Source organism: Oryctolagus cuniculus, chromosome 1 (genome assembly GCF_964237555.1).
Source record: "Oryctolagus cuniculus chromosome 1, mOryCun1.1, whole genome shotgun sequence".
NCBI classification, from domain to species: Eukaryota; Metazoa; Chordata; class Mammalia; order Lagomorpha; family Leporidae; genus Oryctolagus; species Oryctolagus cuniculus.
Genome location: NC_091432.1, coordinates 208,604,125 through 208,622,344, shown reverse-complemented (window position 1 = coordinate 208,622,344; position 18,220 = coordinate 208,604,125). Strand labels below are relative to the sequence as shown.

At 39.5% G+C, this 18,220-nt stretch overlaps 1 protein-coding gene across 1 annotated transcript; it reads right to left on the bottom strand.

Moving 5' to 3' along the window:
- Window positions 1-865: 865 nt before the first annotated feature.
- Window positions 866-16,502, bottom strand: NIPSNAP3A (nipsnap homolog 3A). The gene is made up of 6 exons (XM_002708134.5): window positions 16,095-16,502; window positions 12,401-12,611; window positions 10,150-10,308; window positions 7,991-8,140; window positions 1,658-1,744; window positions 866-1,566 (listed from the first exon to the last, which is right to left on the bottom strand). The coding sequence occupies exons 1-6, from the start codon at window positions 16,152-16,154 to the stop codon at window positions 1,490-1,492; spliced, it is 744 nt and encodes a 247-aa protein (XP_002708180.1). The 5' UTR covers window positions 16,155-16,502; the 3' UTR covers window positions 866-1,489.
- Between the last annotated feature and the right edge of the window lie 1,718 nt (window positions 16,503-18,220).

Below are 18,220 nucleotides of genomic sequence, written 5' to 3'. Positions count from 1 at the left end.
ATTACTTCAAAGTAGATCTCTTGGAGGGCAAATATCTCTAATAGCAACTTTTTGGAAAAAGTAAAACTCCACTTGGATGTAAGTATTAAGAATAGGGTATATGATTTAAACCAAGTAATCCTATTTTAGTTCAAACCAGGAAATCCCTTAGGATAATTCTGAGTGTATCCCTCAAAAAGATTAAAATATTAGTCCTTTACTTTAATATAGTATGGATTAAAGACAATTGATACTTGTAACCTTAAAATAGTACAATATTCTAAAGTAAAATATTAAGCTATTTTCTTTAGTATTTTAGATTTAACAAAATTTTTATTCAATTTTAACTTTTAATTGGTAACCATGTATACATTAAGCAAACACATATGTTATATTTGCCAATTTCCCTTGGATGGCTAATTAGTAATTTACTATTTAGAGTTATGATATGTTTTAGAGATGTAAAACACAGCTACAAATACAGACTATTAGGAGAGCATAGAATACCAAACTAGTCTTAGAAGGTAAAGGCATATAGTCAATTGGAAATTAAAGATGTCTCAAGGAAAACCATAGAACATTTATGGCATTATTCAACAAACTCTCCTTCTGGGGTTACTACCATGTTATTTTCTGATGAAACTTAACACTTAACTAAAGTTGGTAAATTATTGCTATGACACTACCCTGTAACAACATAGTAAGAGTTCCAGAGAATATAAATATAAGATGCAAATTAATAAAATCAGAATGGATACGTAGACTTTATTAGGGCAAGCATTTCCATAGCTATAACAATGTCCTTAAAACAAATAAATATCCCAAGAACTTTGCTAAATAGTGATACTAAATGAAGCCAAAATCAGTAAAACTATAAATGAACACATTTCAGCACATAAACCAAGTATTCTTTATTTTTTTAATGGCATGACGTAATTACATTATTTTCCTGGTTACATTATATGAAAACCACAATGAATAGATAATAATTTACTTTTCCAAAGTAAAGAAATATACTTGATCTATTATTTTTATGAATTCCGTTTGATGCTGCAAAATAAACATTACTGGGAAAAATTTTTTAAATCTTAGAAAAAACAGATACAATGAAAATGTAGATATTATATATGATTACTATAAAAATATTGTCAGGCAGGGAAATAGAAAATCATTATTTGAATATTGTAAGAACACAATATAAAGCAAACGGTTATCAAAATACACAAGGAGAGACATTCTGAAACGAATAAGAAAACACAAGATCACAAAGTGGGTGACAGCCATTTCTAAGGTATAATAGGTACTGAAATGCCATTGGGGAAATGAGCAGAACTATTTCCTGAAGTGGTGGTGACAAAGGACAGAAGTGGCTTTCAAAAATGCAAGAACTACAGTGAGTTAACTTACCACTGTCTGCAAATACAAGTGAGGAACTCTTGGGAGAACTTAAGCACCATTAACAGACACATCATACACCAGTTAGTGAAGCTGTTGATATTTTGGAAGCAAACTATTTCAATGGTGAAAATGATGCAGGAATCAGAAGCATATTCTGCTGAGACACTAGATAGTTGACACTTTCCCGAACTGGAAAAACATTTCATAAAAAGGCACACAGAGTTAGTGACTAAATCAAATTTGTTCTAAAAAATAATTCATGCCTAGTGGAACAGCTTACCAGCCGCCACAACTCTGGGATCCTCATGAGACAGATGTCTCCCAGCAGCACGGCTATCCATAGTTTCATTCCACCAAAGAACATGAACTGCAGAAATAAACCAGAAGTTGATGCTAAGTAATACGGCATTCAGACATAAAAAACACAAGAAAATGACTCAGCAATGTTGTCTTATCTTGTAATCAGAATAGTGATGTCAAAAGAGTAAAGCCAAACATGTTAGTTTTACACAGGTTGAGTTTTCCTAATTCAAAGTGCTTCAGATTTCAGTTTTTCAGATTTTGGGATATTTGATACATCTTATAAGTTGAGCATTCCCAGTCTGGAGATCTGAAATGCAGCATTTTGGATTTTGGATTTCCCATTAGGGATGCTCAACCTGTATTAGTTCTTTAGAATAGGTTTCTAAAGATAGTTTTTAAATATATAAAATATCAGAAAAGTCAGACTTTGGAAGGGAATTTATAAATTAATCAACTTGGAAATAGAAGACTGAAGGGGGATACAAACTAATACAGCTAACAGTACAATTAAGGCTAGATCCAGATTTCATTACCTCTTATATTTATTTAAAAAAAGATTATAAAACTTTGTGGTAGAAAACTTAATGATAAAAAGAAATTAGTGTAATCTTAGATAAATAGAGGTCTAGATAAACTTCTATTAATATTGGGTATACTTCCTTAAATGGGTAAACCAAATTAGGGTCTTACTGTGCATTAAATTAGTAGATTTTTAAAAATCAACGAGGCTGGTACCGCGGCTCACTAGGCTAATCCTATACCTGCGGCGCCGGCTCCCCGGGGTTCTAGTCCTGGTTGGGGTGCCGGATTCTGTCACGGTTGTTCCTCTTCCAGTCCAGCTCTCTGCTGTGGCCCGGGAGTGCAGTGGAGGATGGCCCAAGTGCTTGGGCCCTGCACCCACATGGGAGACCAGGAGGAAGCACCTGGCTCCTGGTTTTGGATTGGCGTAGTGGCTATTTGGGGGTTGAACCAACAGAAGGAAGACCTTTCTCTCTGTCTCTCTTTCTCTCTCACTGTCTAACTCTAACTCTGCCTGTCAAAAAAAAAAATCAACAATGAGAATTTTCTATGTCATATACATATTCTAAAGATTAATTTATTTATTTGATACACAGAGTTAGAGGGACAGGGAGGAGAAAGGTCTCCCATCCACTCGTTCACTCCCCAAATAGCTGCAACAGTGCAGCTAGGAGCCAGGAGCTTCTTCCAGGTCTCCCATGTGGGTGCAGGGGCCCAAGCACTTGGGCCATCTCCCACTGCTTTCCCAGGCCTTTAGCAGGGAGCTGGATAGGAAAAGGAGCAGCTGGGACTCAAATGGGTGCCCATATGGAATGCTGGTGCTGCAGGTGGAGGTTTAACTTACCATAGCACAGCAGCTCCGACTCCTATATCAAGTATATTGTTAATGGCAATATGAATTCCTTCTTATTTATGACAACTTTTTAAAAAAATGTTTATTTATTTTAAAGAGTTATAGAGAGAGAAGGGAAGAAAGAGAAAGAGAGAGAGGTATCTTCCATATGTTGCTTTACTCCCAAAGTGGCTGCAATGGCTAGGGCTGGACCAAGTTAAAGCCAGGAGCTTGGAACTCATCCAGGTCTCCATGGGTGGCAGGGCTCAAGCTTTTGGACCATCTTCTGCTGCTTTCCTAGATACATTAGCAGGGAGCTGGATCAAAAGTGGAACAACTGGTGGCAGATATGACAGTAACTTAACCTGCTAAATCACAATGCTGGCCCTGAATATAAGAACTTTTTATCCAAACCTTTTATTGTTGACAGTTTGGAATATTCTCAATATTTCAGTATTCTACAAAATACTGAAATAGATTATACTGTACATAATTATCAGCAAGTTTTTCTTTTTTTATTTATTTGACAGGTAGAGTTATAGACAATGAGAGAGAGAGCCAGAGAGAAAGGTCTTCCTTCCGTTGGTTCACCCCACAAATGGCCGCTACGGGTGCTGCACCCATCCGAAGCCGGGAGCCAGGTGCTTCCTCCTGGTCTCCCATGCGGGTGCAGGGGCCCAGGCACTTGGGCCATCCTCCACTGCCCTCCTGGGTCATAGCAGAGAGCTTGCCTGGAAGAGAAGCAACTGAGACTAGAACTTGGCACCCATGTGGGATGCTGGCACTGCAGGCGGAGGATTAACCAAATAAGCCACGGCGCCGGCCCCAGCAAGTTTTTTGCTAAATAAAATCTATGGGGTGGGTGCTTGGCATAACAGATAATTTACTGCTTGGACATCTGCATCCCCCATTGCAGTACCTGGGTTCAAGTCTTGGCTCTACTCCCAGTTCCAGCTTCCTGTTAATGTGCGTGCTGGGAGGCAACAGGTGATGGCTCAAGTAGTTGGGTACCTGCTGTCCATACGGGAGACTCAGAATAAGTTCTTGGCTCCCTGCTTTGGTCCTGGCCATTGTGGGCATTTAGGGTGTAAACTGGTGAATGGGAGATTTCTATCTGTCTCAATCTCTTGATATCTCTCTGCTTTTTCAATAAAAAATTAATAATAATAATTTAAAACTTTACTACATTAGCTGTACAGATTTTTGGAAAATGTAGATAAAGGAGAGAATAAAAAGCATTTAAAAATATTTATTTATTTATTTGAAAAGCAGAGTTATGGAGAGGCAGAGAGAGATCAGTCTTGCACCTGCTTGTTTGCTCCCCAAATCGCTGCACCAGCCAGAGCTATGTCAGTCTGAAGCCAGGAGCCAGGAGCTTCTTCTGGGTCTCCCCAACTTGGGCCATCTTCTGCTTTTCCAGGCCATAGCAGAGAGCTGGATCAGAAATGGAGCAGCCAGGACTCGAACCAGCACCCATATGGGATGTTGGCACTGCAGGCAGTGGCTTTTACCCACTAGACCACAGCACTGTCCCCTAAAAAGCATTTCTAATCCCATCATCCCCAAATAACCACTTTTACATCTTGGTGTATCATTTCCATATTTTTACATATGGTTATATATTTACTTAAATACAAACAATGTTTATGTTTATATATTTTTATGATACATATGATGTATATATATATTTCTACTTGAGTATTACAAATGTATTTATTATATAAGTTGGTACTTTCATGCTGTTTCCAGCATTTCCTTTTTGTAATCAAAGTGCACATAAACTTAGAGCCGCATCTACATCTAAACCTACAATAATAACATTCTTGACAACTACTACTGATATTTATTGTGCACTTCCTATTTGCCAGGCCTGGCTTTTAAAGCCTTTTTATGTATTAATTCATTTAATAATCTAGGTAGTAGGTTATTATTACTATCATTTTATGGATGAGGAAACTAAGGCAGAGTGAGGTTAAGTAAATTACACAATGGCATGAAGTCATGAAGTGATGGGGTGGGATTCGACCCAGGCAATCTAGATCTGATATACAACATAACATAGTAATTAATATAAATTAATATTTAATATGAACTCCTAGAATTTAAATTGAGAGAACCTAAGAACATATATTATATACATAGATAAGCTTACACAGATGCAGTATATACTATACTTTGTCCTCCAGAGATGGTATACCAATTTATATTCAGTATACAGTCATTCTTCCACTATGCTGATAATAAATTTAAGTTTAAGAAATGTGTGTATAGAAGCCAGCACTGTGGTGTAGCATCCCATATGGGCACAGGTTCAATTCCTGGCTTCTCCACTTTGGATCCAGCTCCCTGCTGATGGCCTGAGAAAGCAGTAGCAGAAGATGGCCCAAATTCATGGGCCTATGTACTCACATCAGAGACCTGGGAGAAGTTTTTGCCTTCTGGCTTTGGCCTGTCCCAGTCCCAGCCCCAGTAGCTGCAGTCATTTGGGGAGTGAACTAGAGGATGAAAGATCTCTTTGTCTCTCCCTCTAGCTAACTCTGCCTTTCAAATAATTGTTTTTGTTTAAAAAAATTCTGTGTACAAAAGTTTTCAGTAGTTTTCTTATAAAAGTTATACATATTTAATATAGAAAATCAAAGAATTTAAAAAATCTTTTAATTTTACAATTCAAATATAACTGTATTTTGTATATGGTCAAATTTCTTTTGTATGTAACTAAACATACCCACAATACACATCCATGTATATAACCCAGAAGAAATGCTAGCAAAGATAATTTTTAAAAATGGAGTCTTTCTATTTGTACTATCACATTTTTTTGCATTTTTTCAAAGGAGTCACACTCAGTAAATGATTACTTAATTTCTCCCTGACCTAATAGCCTACTATGTAAATATGTCTTTGCTGGGTGGAAAATAATGCAGTTACTGCTTTAATCTGCATCTCCTTTCAACTTTATTTAAAATTTGTATTTATTTTATTTTATATGAGAAGCAAAGAGAGACATCCATTTGCTGGTTCACTCAGCAAATGCCTGGGAGCTGGACTCAATCCAGGTGTCCCATGTTATAGCCATCTTTATGTCTATTTTTTCATAATTTACATTTTTCTTTTAGCTTTTGTATTTCATTTACAGTGATTTGGGGCATGTATTATAAAATCATCAGTTGACTTCTACCTATCCTCACAGTTGGCCTCGCCTCGCCTCCCCCCACCCTCCCCTTTTTTCCCAGTACCTCTAAAATCTGCACCTGGGGCAGCTCCACCCAGCCTGCGCACTAGGCTTCAAGGCTCATCCCAGCAGCCCTCCTACTTGTCTCGGAGTAGCGTCCATGGGGGCAGAGGAGGCGGACAGAGCCTAGAGGGCAGCCGGCTCCCCCGGATTTCTTGGTCTTTCCTCCTCGCCACTCTTCCCGCTCTGCCTACTGCCAGTGCCTCTCCAGGGCCATCTATTTTTCAAGGTAGCTGATTTGGCAGGTGAGTTGTTAGACACTCCTTAGTGAATTCCGACTTCTATGGCCACTGTCCTGCTGTCTATATAACCCAGCACTTTTGTGGGGTCTGTGAGCGTCTGCATCGGCAGCTTTAACCTGGTGGTTTCATTCATGTGGCAGCACCAGTTCTGCTCACCAAAGGTGCCCTACTAGGTACTCTCATTTCACGCCCAGCCCCAAGCCAGCAAGCTGGGCTTCTGACTCAGTTAAAGTTTGAGGGCAGGTTGAGATAGTTTCTGCCTGAAGACCTCCAATCATTTGCTTTACAGGATAAAACTGAGGGTGCAAGAACACCAGCTGTCTGGAGGGAACCCGCCACTAGATGGTTCTAGTAGTCTTTTACCCCTATACCCAAGTCAGATGACTGATTTGCACATCAGGACCTGTATGGACTTCCACCTGGGTTCCCTCTGGTTTTGCCCTGTAGAGGCATTGTTCACTATCTTTCAGGTCCTAACACATGCCTTCGTGCCCTGCCTCCCTGGCAGGCCGCAGTTTTCTTCACGTAATTTGGGCTTAGAAATAAAGTGCCCATCCATGAATTCACAATATTTTAATAATTCTATGACTACAACTTTTACATGTACTCTATAATCCATTTGCATTTTATTTTTGCATATGTGAGATAAATGATAATTTTCATAATTTCTTCCTCTTTTCCAATTTGACAATAGGTATTTTTAAAGATTTTCTGATTACTTTCTTTGAACATATGAGTATTACTAGAAGTTGAATTTCTGGGTAAAGATCAGGAGCTCAGATTTGAATAGGTTAGACATCCACTGAACATTCAAGCAGGGAAGCCGAGGAATCAATTGTGTAAAATGAGTCTTTCAAATATTTTATTAGCTATTTTTAGACATTTATCCTTCCATAGAAACATTACACACATTTTTTAGAATTTCCCAAAAAAGTTTTTCTGAAATTTTTACTGCTAGAGTGTTAGGAAGTCATGTTGATCATGTATATGCATTGCTTCTAGCCTGTTTATTTCAAATAACATGCTGGACTTGATATTCTTATGGTCATTTATATATGTATAACAGTTTTATTTTAAAGTAATAGGAAATGAGTAATTTTCCCCTTTGAGGTTGTCCTTGTTTTAGCATTTATAAAAAATAGGTATTACATTTTCATTTAGAAATAGCTCTCTACCCAAAGTGATTTTTTAAAAAATAAAAGTATACACTTAGAGGAAAAAAGATGAAAATAAATATTTTAAGGCTCTCTTCAGTTTTCATTATTTTGATGTATTATAAAAAAATCAACTCAGCATATGAAAGAACATGATATTAACATTGTAAGAAATGTGTATCTATTTTTGCCACCTTTAAAATTACAAAAAAAAAAAACACAATAATTTGTCAATAAACTAGACACCATAACGAAAAAGAAAGGCAAATTGACCCTATGAACTTAGATCATTATACACTGCAATTTCATAGAAGAAATGAATTAACTGTACCTCTGTTGAGTGCTCCATATTCTGTGTGGAAAACACCTACTAATTTTGTGTATCCTAGAGCAACATGGGCATTGACTGCCCTTTTAAATGCATCACCCCACAGAGCTGGGCCACCTGGTTTCATCTGAAAAGTAGCCAGTTCATAGACTCCTAGAATAGGGAGAAAAAAAATCATATTACAGAAGACATTCAAGGCATTTTTAAACAAGATTTATTTACTTGAAATAGAGATCAATTTTCCATCTGCTAGTTCCCCCAATGGCCACAACAGCCAGGGCTGGTTTCCCACGTGGGGTGGCAGGGCCCATGTACTTAGGCCATCATCATTGCCTTCTCAGACTCATTAGCAGGAATATGGATTGGAAGCAGGGGAGCCAGGATACTAACTGATATGGGATGCAGGTTTACCAAGTTGCAGCTTAACCTGCTGTGCCACAAAGCCTATCCCATTCAAGCAATTGTTAATAAGGTTTATTTGAATCCAATAGTGGAAGGTTACTGAATTTAAAGAAACATCCATATATACTTATTTATATAGTCATATTTATTAATTCCTTGCATTATTTTTCCTGGCTTTTATGTTTAGAAAGTCCTTGTTCATGTTTAAGGGTCAGGTATTAAGATTAATCATAGAAAAGACAAAAGGACTAAAATCTATTATATAAGCAACTATCCGAAATCTTTTCAATCTGTCAAATTTGTCATTAAAACAGATACTGAGATCTAAAATGAAATAGGATATTTTATTAATTTTTAACAATTTTATTTAATGGGGTGGGGGAGAGAGAAAAAGAAAAAGAGAGCAGATATCGATTCCATCCACTGGTTCACTTCCCAAATAAATGTCCACATTGCTGGTTGGGACTGGGCTTGGCTGAAGCCAGGAGCTGGGAACTCAATCCAGGTCTCCCACATGAATGGCAGGAACCCAGTAGCTGAGCTATCACTGCTGCCTCCCAGGGTCTGCACTAGCAGGTAGCTGGAGTCAGGAGCTGGGGCTGGACATGGAACCCTTGTATTCCAACGTGAGATGCCAGCATCTTCACTGCCAGACTAAATGTCCGCAACTGAAACAGGATTTTTGAGCCGCTCAAGTCTTCTAGAAAAGAAATGAATAAGTATTTTCTGATCTCCTACACTTCCCTCTTCTTTTCAATTTTGGGAGGAAATACCCTTTTCTTCGTATCATTTCACCCTGTAAAATTCCATTTCTAACAGGAACAGCAAGAAAACTGAATTTGTATCTCAATTCTTGAAGGAAAAATTCCTGAAGGAGAGGGTCTTATTGCTCTTAAATATCCATGTAAATTCTTGAAAAGCTTTTTATCTCTGGTCAGAAGTACTGGGTAGAAAAAGAAACTAGAGACAAGTAGATTAGACAAGAAAAAGGAAGAAAGTGCAGTTACTGAAGAATTATGGGATATCACTAAGACAGGAGAGGAGATGTGAGTAGACAGGATTCAAGTAAGACTTCAAATTTCTTGTAATCTAAAATATACTACAAAGTTAGGAATAAGGGAGAAATAACATTTAACTTAGTTTATGCTTTTCTAATCTGACCTTTGTTTAAAACTGGATTGAGGTTATAGTTTCTTTAAGTCAGCGAGAAGTAAAATCAGCAAGAAGACAAGTCTTAAGGAATTATTTTCAAACTGAGAAACAGGAAAGAAGACACAAAAATTAGACTACAGTAACATAACTTGGCAATTTGTTAATTCATTACCGCTAATTTTATAAGCAAAGTTTTACTTAATGAGTAAAGATTAGCTATAATTTGTGGAAAACACTTTTATATTTAAGCATGTCTATTATTCAAAATTATGCCAAAATACAATATCCCATCCTTTATCCACATGTTCCCTGCTTCCAGCGTATGACCTCTCAACCTTTACTGACTAAGTAGACTATTTCTACAACAGAGTATGCTTTAGAAATCAATAAGATCCCATTTGGGGAAAAAGATGTCAGCATTTACCTTTTTTTTTTTTTTTTAAAGGATAAACTAAGAGCTTCAATTTATTTTTATCTCAACAACCACAGTATTTCTATAAAAAAACACGATTAATTTCATTGTTTTTCCAGTGGAACTTTGGTCTTTCCAGCTTAAGAGCTTAAATATCGCAGTCATCAACTCTCAAAACGTCTCAGGAAGGACTTACCTTCTTTTGGAGGTTTTTCTAGTTTGCACCATGGTACCAGGTAAGTAATTTCACTCTCTTGTTTATCCACGAGAGGCAAATTTGGAATGAGGAATTGTTCTTGCCATTCCTTATCTTTGGCCAAAGCTTTCCGAACTTCAGTTCGATGAGCAAAATTATCTATGGGAGGAAGGAATTAAGAAAAACTAAGAATTCTCAATTTAAAATTGCCTCTGCTTTTCTGGATTTCATTCAAGTTAGTGTTATGTTCATGGATAGTATAGAGAAACATCATGTTTTGTTTTTGGAGGTAACCACATAAACATATATGGTATCTGCCCTTATGTTGCAGTTTAAATGGAAATAGAAATATTAAAAACTAATTATAAAGTCATATAATGGGCTTAATATGCTCTAACACTTAGGATATAGTTCTGTGAATTAGGTAAATTACTGACTCTATGCCTCAGTTTTTTAGTTTATGAAAAGGAGATAATAATGTAATATCTACTTCCATTGTTAGAAGGATTAAATGAATTAAAACATAAAAAGAGCTTCAAATTCTTGTTAGCATTCAATATATGTGGACTACTCTTATTAATTTAATCATGGCATTTAGCTGACAGTACTACTTTAAAGAAAGACTATTTTTCCTTGGTGGTAGTGGTGATAAGTGGTCAGATCAAGATATACCTTGAAACAAATTTAACGTAAGTGAAATTAAAATTTTCTTTTTTAATGCCTCTTTTCCTTTGCACAAATAGCTTTTAAACAAATAGTGTTCATTGTCTTACTTGTCATCCATTCATTTTCCCCAGCACTTATTTTTCTTCTTTCTGAGTTATTCAAACAGGTATATTATACTTTACCAATTTATGGATGTAGAACTATATTTACTATGAGGACTTCATAAGACTCATGACAAAAGTTTTAAATGGTGGTGTTAGGGATGAAGAGTAACAACCAATTTTACACTAAGTCAAGTATATCAGGATTTTATTAGTTGTTTTAATGAGCTACGATTTAATCTGTACCATACCTAAAGCATACATTGTTTCAACGGGGCTTATTCCATTACAATAGGGAAAAATCCTAAAATATGCCCATGTTAGGTATGTAATGACTACTTTCATGTTGAAATACTTTACAAATATTAATTTGACACAGATGACAAAACACTAAATGAAGTAACTAACAGCTTGCGCCTATCATTAAGTCCTGTTGTGGACCCTGGAGTAACAAACGTGATGATTCCTGTAAACCCATTCTCTTTCCTCTGCGAAACCAGCATTGGGCCACCTTCAATATGGAAAGAACTCTGATTCTTTTTCTTAACTTCCCTAGGGTGGTATAATAGGGAATTCCCTGAAACTCTTGAGTAAAGAAATGAATAAAAAGTAATTTCTAGGGAGTGACTGTGACACCTCCAACCCACATTGGAGTGCTTTTGTTCAGTTCCAGGCTCTGGCTCCTATCTCCAGTTGCTTGCCAATATAGATAGCCCTGGTTAGGCAGCTAGTTCAATTCATGGGGTTTCTGCCTCCCATGTGGGAAACCTGGACTTTATTTTCAGCTTCTGGCTCTGGCCTTGCCTAACCTCTGCCACTGTGGACATTTAGTGAACCAGTGGATGGGAATTCTCTCCCTTCCTCCCTCCCTCTGTCTGGCTCTCAAATAAATAAGAAAAAAGTAGTCTCTAAACCTAACAATTATTAAATCTCAGAGTTAGGTCAGGCTTAAAAGCTGACAATTATCCCCTTTAAAACTCCATCTTTCCTAAAGCCCTCATATGCTTGAATATTTCTGGCAATACTTATATTTAGTTTCAGTTTTAATAGAAGAAACTACTTATTTTCTTTTCTGATCTTAACTCACTTGGGCTTCTGTGATTACTGCTTTAAATTCTTCAAAAACTATCTTTACAAAAAGCCACTCTAAAATTTTTTTGAAATTAGTCCCCCCCCCCCTTTTTAAATTTGAGAGGCAAGACAATAAAGAGTTTACATTTACATATGTTGGCTCACTCGCCAAATGCCAGCATGAGACAACACTTTTTCCCATTTAGGTTAACCTAAGAGCTCTTTAGAGTAAGGAGTTATCAGAACTGTAATTCTGGGAAGAGTAATAATTGAATTTTTGGTAGTGTATTATTTTATAACAGTTTTACTTAACCTGCATATAACCACAGTAATACAGATCCAAGAAATAAGTCTCATATAACATCTAACAGAATGAAAATCTGTGCTAAACATTAAAGCTGGATGACTCTTACCATACTTCCAAATATGAAACACTTTATTCATTCTACCACCAAATTCAACACGCCAATAGCCAACCAATTCAGAGTGAGCTGTCCGAAGATGAACATTTTTCTTAAAATTTTCCAAGAATTCATTCATCTTTGAGGGCTTTAGAGAATAGGTACGAAATTCATAAAATGTTCCATCTTTTTGTCTGGGGCCTGTAGCAAAAGATGAGCACACCTGAAGAAAGAAAATGTAAATGTAAATGTTTTCTGGAAGGCAGGATTTATTATATTGTATTACAACCGAATCTGAGTCTGGAAACAAGGGATACTCAGGAAATTCACAAGCTAGGTGTGTAATTTTCTTGTCAATTCTCTACACATGTGTTCAGTGTAGAAATGTCAATAAAGATAATTACTTTTTTTTTCTTTTAATTCGTATTTATTTTATACTGAGTTTATTCCCGAGCCATAAGTTTTTGCTTCTTTAGTTTCTTCTGGGATATCTTTTTCTTCTGTGCCACCTCCTCTTCTGGCTTAGGAACAATCTGTTCCTTCTCAGTGAGGATCATCTCGATGTGGCACGGGGAGCTCATGTACGGGTTGATCCGGCCGTGGGCTCTGTAGGTCCGGCGGCGCATCTTGGGGGCCTTGTTCACCTGGATGTGCTCAATGACCAGAGAATCTACATCCAAACCCTTCAGCTCAGCATTACTCTCTGCATTTTTAAGCATGTGCAGCAGAAACTCGGCACTTTTTTTGGGCCAGCGACCCTGGGTCCAACCCCACTGCTTGGCCTGGGCACATCTACCAACTCCACCATTGTACCGACAGAATGGCACACACTGCTTCTTTAACGTGACGTCTTTCAGGTATTTGGTGGCTTTTCGGATATGCATACCCTTGATGGCCTGGGCAGTTTCTCGAGTGTTCTTAAAGTGAACGCGAAGATTCGAGCCTCTTGATTTGCATGATTTTGTGGGGTTTTCTGGGTCCAGTGAGTAGCGAACCATTTTCGCAGGTCACCTAAGGCCGCTTACAGGAAGAGGGATAATTACTTTTATTTATTTTTTTAAGATTTATTTATTTGAGAGGTAGAGAGAAGGGGGGGGGGGTATCTTCCATGCACTGGTTCACTCCTTAAATGGCGGCAACGGCCAGAGCTAGGTTGATCCGAAGCCAGGAGCCAGGAGCTTCCCCCGGGTCTCCCACTCAGGTGAAGGGGCCCAAGGACTTGGGCCATCGTCTGCTGCTTTCCCAGGCCATAGCAGAGAGCTGGATCAGAAGTGGAGCACATGGGAATCGAACCAGCACCCATATGGGATGCCAGCACTGCAGGTGACAAGTTTACCAGCTATACCACAGTGCCAGCCCTGAGATAATTACTTTTAAGTATGCTGAATATTCAGCTACTATTTCCTAGTGGGAGATTATCCTTAGTCACTTTTTCTTGAGAAAGCTGTTCCTAAGAAGACATTAGGGTCTTAAAGATATTCTTTCATTCGAGAACTGCAATTAGGAGTCTTAAATTTTCAAAAAGGTTTCTCCTATTTAGTCAATATTCCATCTTGAGTCCACATAATGTGTGTCAGAATTATGCATACAAAGTAATTTTATAAAATATGCACATCTTTTGGCAGGCACAATGAAAATATGTTTAATATCAGAAAACTTTTTTTAAAATGGAAATTGCTATTGAGGGTGAAAGTATTTCCTAAATTCCATGAAGCAAATAACTGCTTAAAAAACAGGACTGGAACGTAACCAATGTATTAGTAAGCTATGGCCTATCTAAATAGATTTCATTATAGTGATAGAGTATATGAATGCTGAAATAGGAAATTTTAAGGAGTCAGAATTATCTAAGGCACTATTGTAATCACAGATGTTAAAGAGTTGCAGATTGGTGCCTCCTCACATGGGGCACCATAAACATTAGGAAAAGAGGGGCAGAATAGAGAGGAGGCAGCATACAGATTTACAGGCAGACCAAATTTATCCAGAGAAAATAAATTCATAGAGGTGGGTGACCAACTGCCTGCATGTACATGATGGAACACATGGCAGAAGGCCCTGACCTCTAGGGGCTGGGCCTTTTTCTATTTTAGGAGGGCTAAGGATGGGGTGGAGGTAGGGGGCAGCAGGCGGAGGGCAATTCCTGGAACTGATATTTCAAGTGTTCCAGCACCTGGTCTTTCTGGAGGCTGGGGTGGGGTGGAGTATGAAGGCAACATGGTGTGAGACCCAACTGAGATTCAAGTGCAAGGAGTAAATTCCAATGTTTATCTGTCTTTTGGGCAATGAGCAAGGGTGGCTGAGGCTTATGCCTTCCTTTCATCAGATGTAATGTGAAAAGGGCACTTAATATCTTCAGTTGCACTAAGTTGATGGAACTATCCCTTCTTTTGTAATATGCTATGTAAATTTTTAATTCCTGTTCTGAGTGAACTTAACTTTTATTAGGAAATGCTTTGCCAGAAATTGTCCTCTGTGTCATGGACACGCACATAAACAAATATATATCTGCAAGTTACACAGATATGTATACACACTCAAGGCACTGTAATTTACAAATGCATGCCATCTAAGTCTGATTCGCATGTATGCATTCCTGAAGCTAATTACATCAGAAAAATCTATGAAATCGGTTTTGGTACCTACAGTGGTATGCACAAATTAGGGCTTATATTGATTATTTGGTATGTTTAATGAAAGCTAGGCTTTATACTTGTGTATAAAGCTTAATATAATTATGTAACTTGAGCTGCTATACTGACGTCTAGTCTGTTACATTCTTAATGCCCAAATGACTAAGCTTGCCATCAAAAACAAGTGCAGCTTCCCTTTAATTTCCACTGAAAGAATGTTTGTGGAAGATTTTTTTGTGACTTTTAACTAAATCTATTAACAGGACCTAGAGTTTTAAAAATGTTATAAAATATGGTTAAAAATATACCAACATGGGGCTTTTAGACAATTGCTTTTAAAGACTGCATGGCCGTTAATGCTTCCTCTTGCTGTTCACCGGAAAGTCTGTCTCTAGAACAGGCAACCTCTCTTCCTATGCCGCCCAAGAGAAAGAGGTAAAAAGCTAAGCATCAAGAAGGAACAATCATCTCTGGGTGAGATGACAGTTGCTGGCCTGGAGCAAAACTTCATTTGCACCGCTGTCACCTAGGGTTACAGGAGCTCCTCCTCGCCCTGTTTGCTGGGAGGGGCTGGACTTTGCTCCCTCGGGGACCGACCGCAGGGGAAGCGGGAGAGCCGGCAGCGGCCTCTTGGCTTCAAGGTTCCCCTCAAAATGCTGGGAAGTGTGCAGTTCATTTAAAAGGGGAGGCCGATTCTGTAGCGAGCAGCTGGTTAACCTTTCTCCCACTTTCCGTGGCTAGTAAAGCCACGAATCAACACCAGGCCCTGAGACCCACAAGCCGCGAGCGCTCGTCCAGGCGCCGCCACTACCTCACTGGCGACCCAAACGCCCGCCCGAGCCGGCGCCTCGGCTGTGTCTGCAGGGCAGCTCAGCTTTTCTCTCAGGGGAGTCAAGTCCTCTGTCCTTTTGAGTCGGACAGGAAGCGACCCTGACAAGCAGATACAACCCTGGTCGCCCCTCAGGAACGCCGCCCCGTTCCCGGCATCAGCTTGAGAGCTGGAGAGCGCATGCGCGGCCCTCCCCTCCCCTCCCCCCAGAGCCTCCGGTCCGGGGCACCCTCGCGGCGGGTACCTGAGGCGCCAGTGTCCGCGCAGCTAGCGCCTTAGTCAGGCTGTGTCGGAGGACAAGCATGGCGGGGCCTGGAGCGCTGGCAAGGCAGCTAGTCTGTGTCCTGACACTCGCTGTCTGTGGCCTCCCGACTGGAAACGAGCAGCGACGAATGGACGAATGGCGGAGGCGGGGGCGGGGCCGGCAGGGTCAGTCCCGCCCCGGGTCCGGGAAGCAGGGGCGCTGTCCTCTTGGCGTCTGCCCTGTCAGCGCTGACTCTTGGATTCTGCCTTTGTTTCCTCAATGGAATTGCCCTGAACGTCAGAGGTGTGAGACGATTCTGAACGCTGAGGTCGTTCCCGTCCGTTCGCCTCTCAGGACCACACCGCGTCTGCTCCCGTGCGCGGAGGCGGGCATTAGCAAATGTGTGTGGAACGCGCGCGTGTGTGTCCTGGAGGAGGCTGGCTGTGTGGACACGTGCGCGTGTAATACCTGGCATTTGTACTTATCGGGGGTTTTGCTGAGGTGAAGCTTTGTAGGGTGTAAGTGACACGGAAGCAGATCAGCAAGATTCTCCTTTCTCCATCCCCGTTGCACCTCGGCTCAGAGGACTGGGGTCCTGAGCCTGATGTGAGGACGTCACATTCAAACCTACATCGTTTGAAATCAAGTAGTTCCGTAAGCTTTAAAAGCCAAACAGCCGACCTCAGATCAAGTCCTTTCTGATTATTGGTCCCCACAGTAACTTCATTTACCGTATTCAAATTGTTTCCTCTAATACTTGTCTCTGTCGGTTACATTAGCAGTGGAAGGTGGTCCAAGTAGTAGGGCCCCTCCTGGCCTTGACTTGGCCTGCGGCAGGATTCATGTACCGAGAAGACACCAAGGCTTTTTTTTTTTTTTTTTTTTAATTTGACAGAGTTATAGATAGAAAAGTCCTCCTTCCGTTGGTTCACTCTCCAAATGGCTGCCACGGCCAGTGCTGTGCCAACCCAAAGCCAGGAGCCAAGTGACTCTTTGTGGTCTCCCTGTGGGTGCAGGGGCCCAAGCACTTGGGCCATCCTCCACTGCCCTCCTGGGGCACAGCAGAGAGCTGGACTGGAAGAGGAGCAACCAGGACAGAATCCTTCGCCCATATGGGATGCCAGCGCCGCAGGCAGAGGATTAACCAAGTGAGCCATGGTGCTGGCCCCGACACCAAGGCTTTGAAATAGGAATTACTCTTTTATTCTGACATAAGGTCAAGGTGGAAACAAAGAGGAGTATTTCCTTATATATGGTTTTAGCCTCTTTGTCTCTGCATTAATTGGATATTCTGATGTTAAACTGTGGCCACAGGATTGATACAATGATGCTCATGGGAAAGTAGTTACTGAAGTTTTTTTTTTTTTTTTACACACATACTAAGCCATCTGCTGTCTGGCAAGTGTTAACATCTTTGCTCTGTGCTAACAAGCAGAGTCTGAAATGGTTACATATAAGCAGATAGTAACTACAGTTGGAACATTCATTGGCAAGCACATAATAACTACATTTCATTCCCAGGACAGATGCCTCCCTTTTTCTTCTTCTAACCTTGGGACAGCCTCTGCTACAACTTTAATAATGTCTGTTAGAAAGAAGTTTAATTAAATGATAACGACCTCTGCCACAGGCCCAGATTTAGCTGTCCTGTCCATTTGGAGAGTGAACCATTGGGTGAAAGACCTCTCTATCTCTTCCTTTAAAATAAGTAAAACATTGAATTTTTAAAAACAAGTTAGTGATAGAATCCTTAGCTTGGTGTGGCCGTGTGGCTAATCCTAGTCAGTGGGACATGTCAGTGCTCTTATAACCTTTGAATGATCCAAGTGGTTGGAAGAGAGGTTGTTGCCTTCTTTGTTTCTTCTTCATTTCTGCTTGCTGGAATGTTGATGTCTGACTTGAGTTTTTGGACTGTGGTAGAAGGAATATGCTGAAGATGGACAGACAAGCCATTAATTACAGGTGTTTTATTTCTTTTTTTTTTAGGTTTTTTTTTTTACATTTTATTTTTATTTTTATTTTATATTTTCCCAAAGAAACCATTTATTTAATGAGCACAAATTTCTTAAGTACAACTTTAGGAATATAGTGATTCTTCCCACCATACCCGTCTTCTCATTCCTACT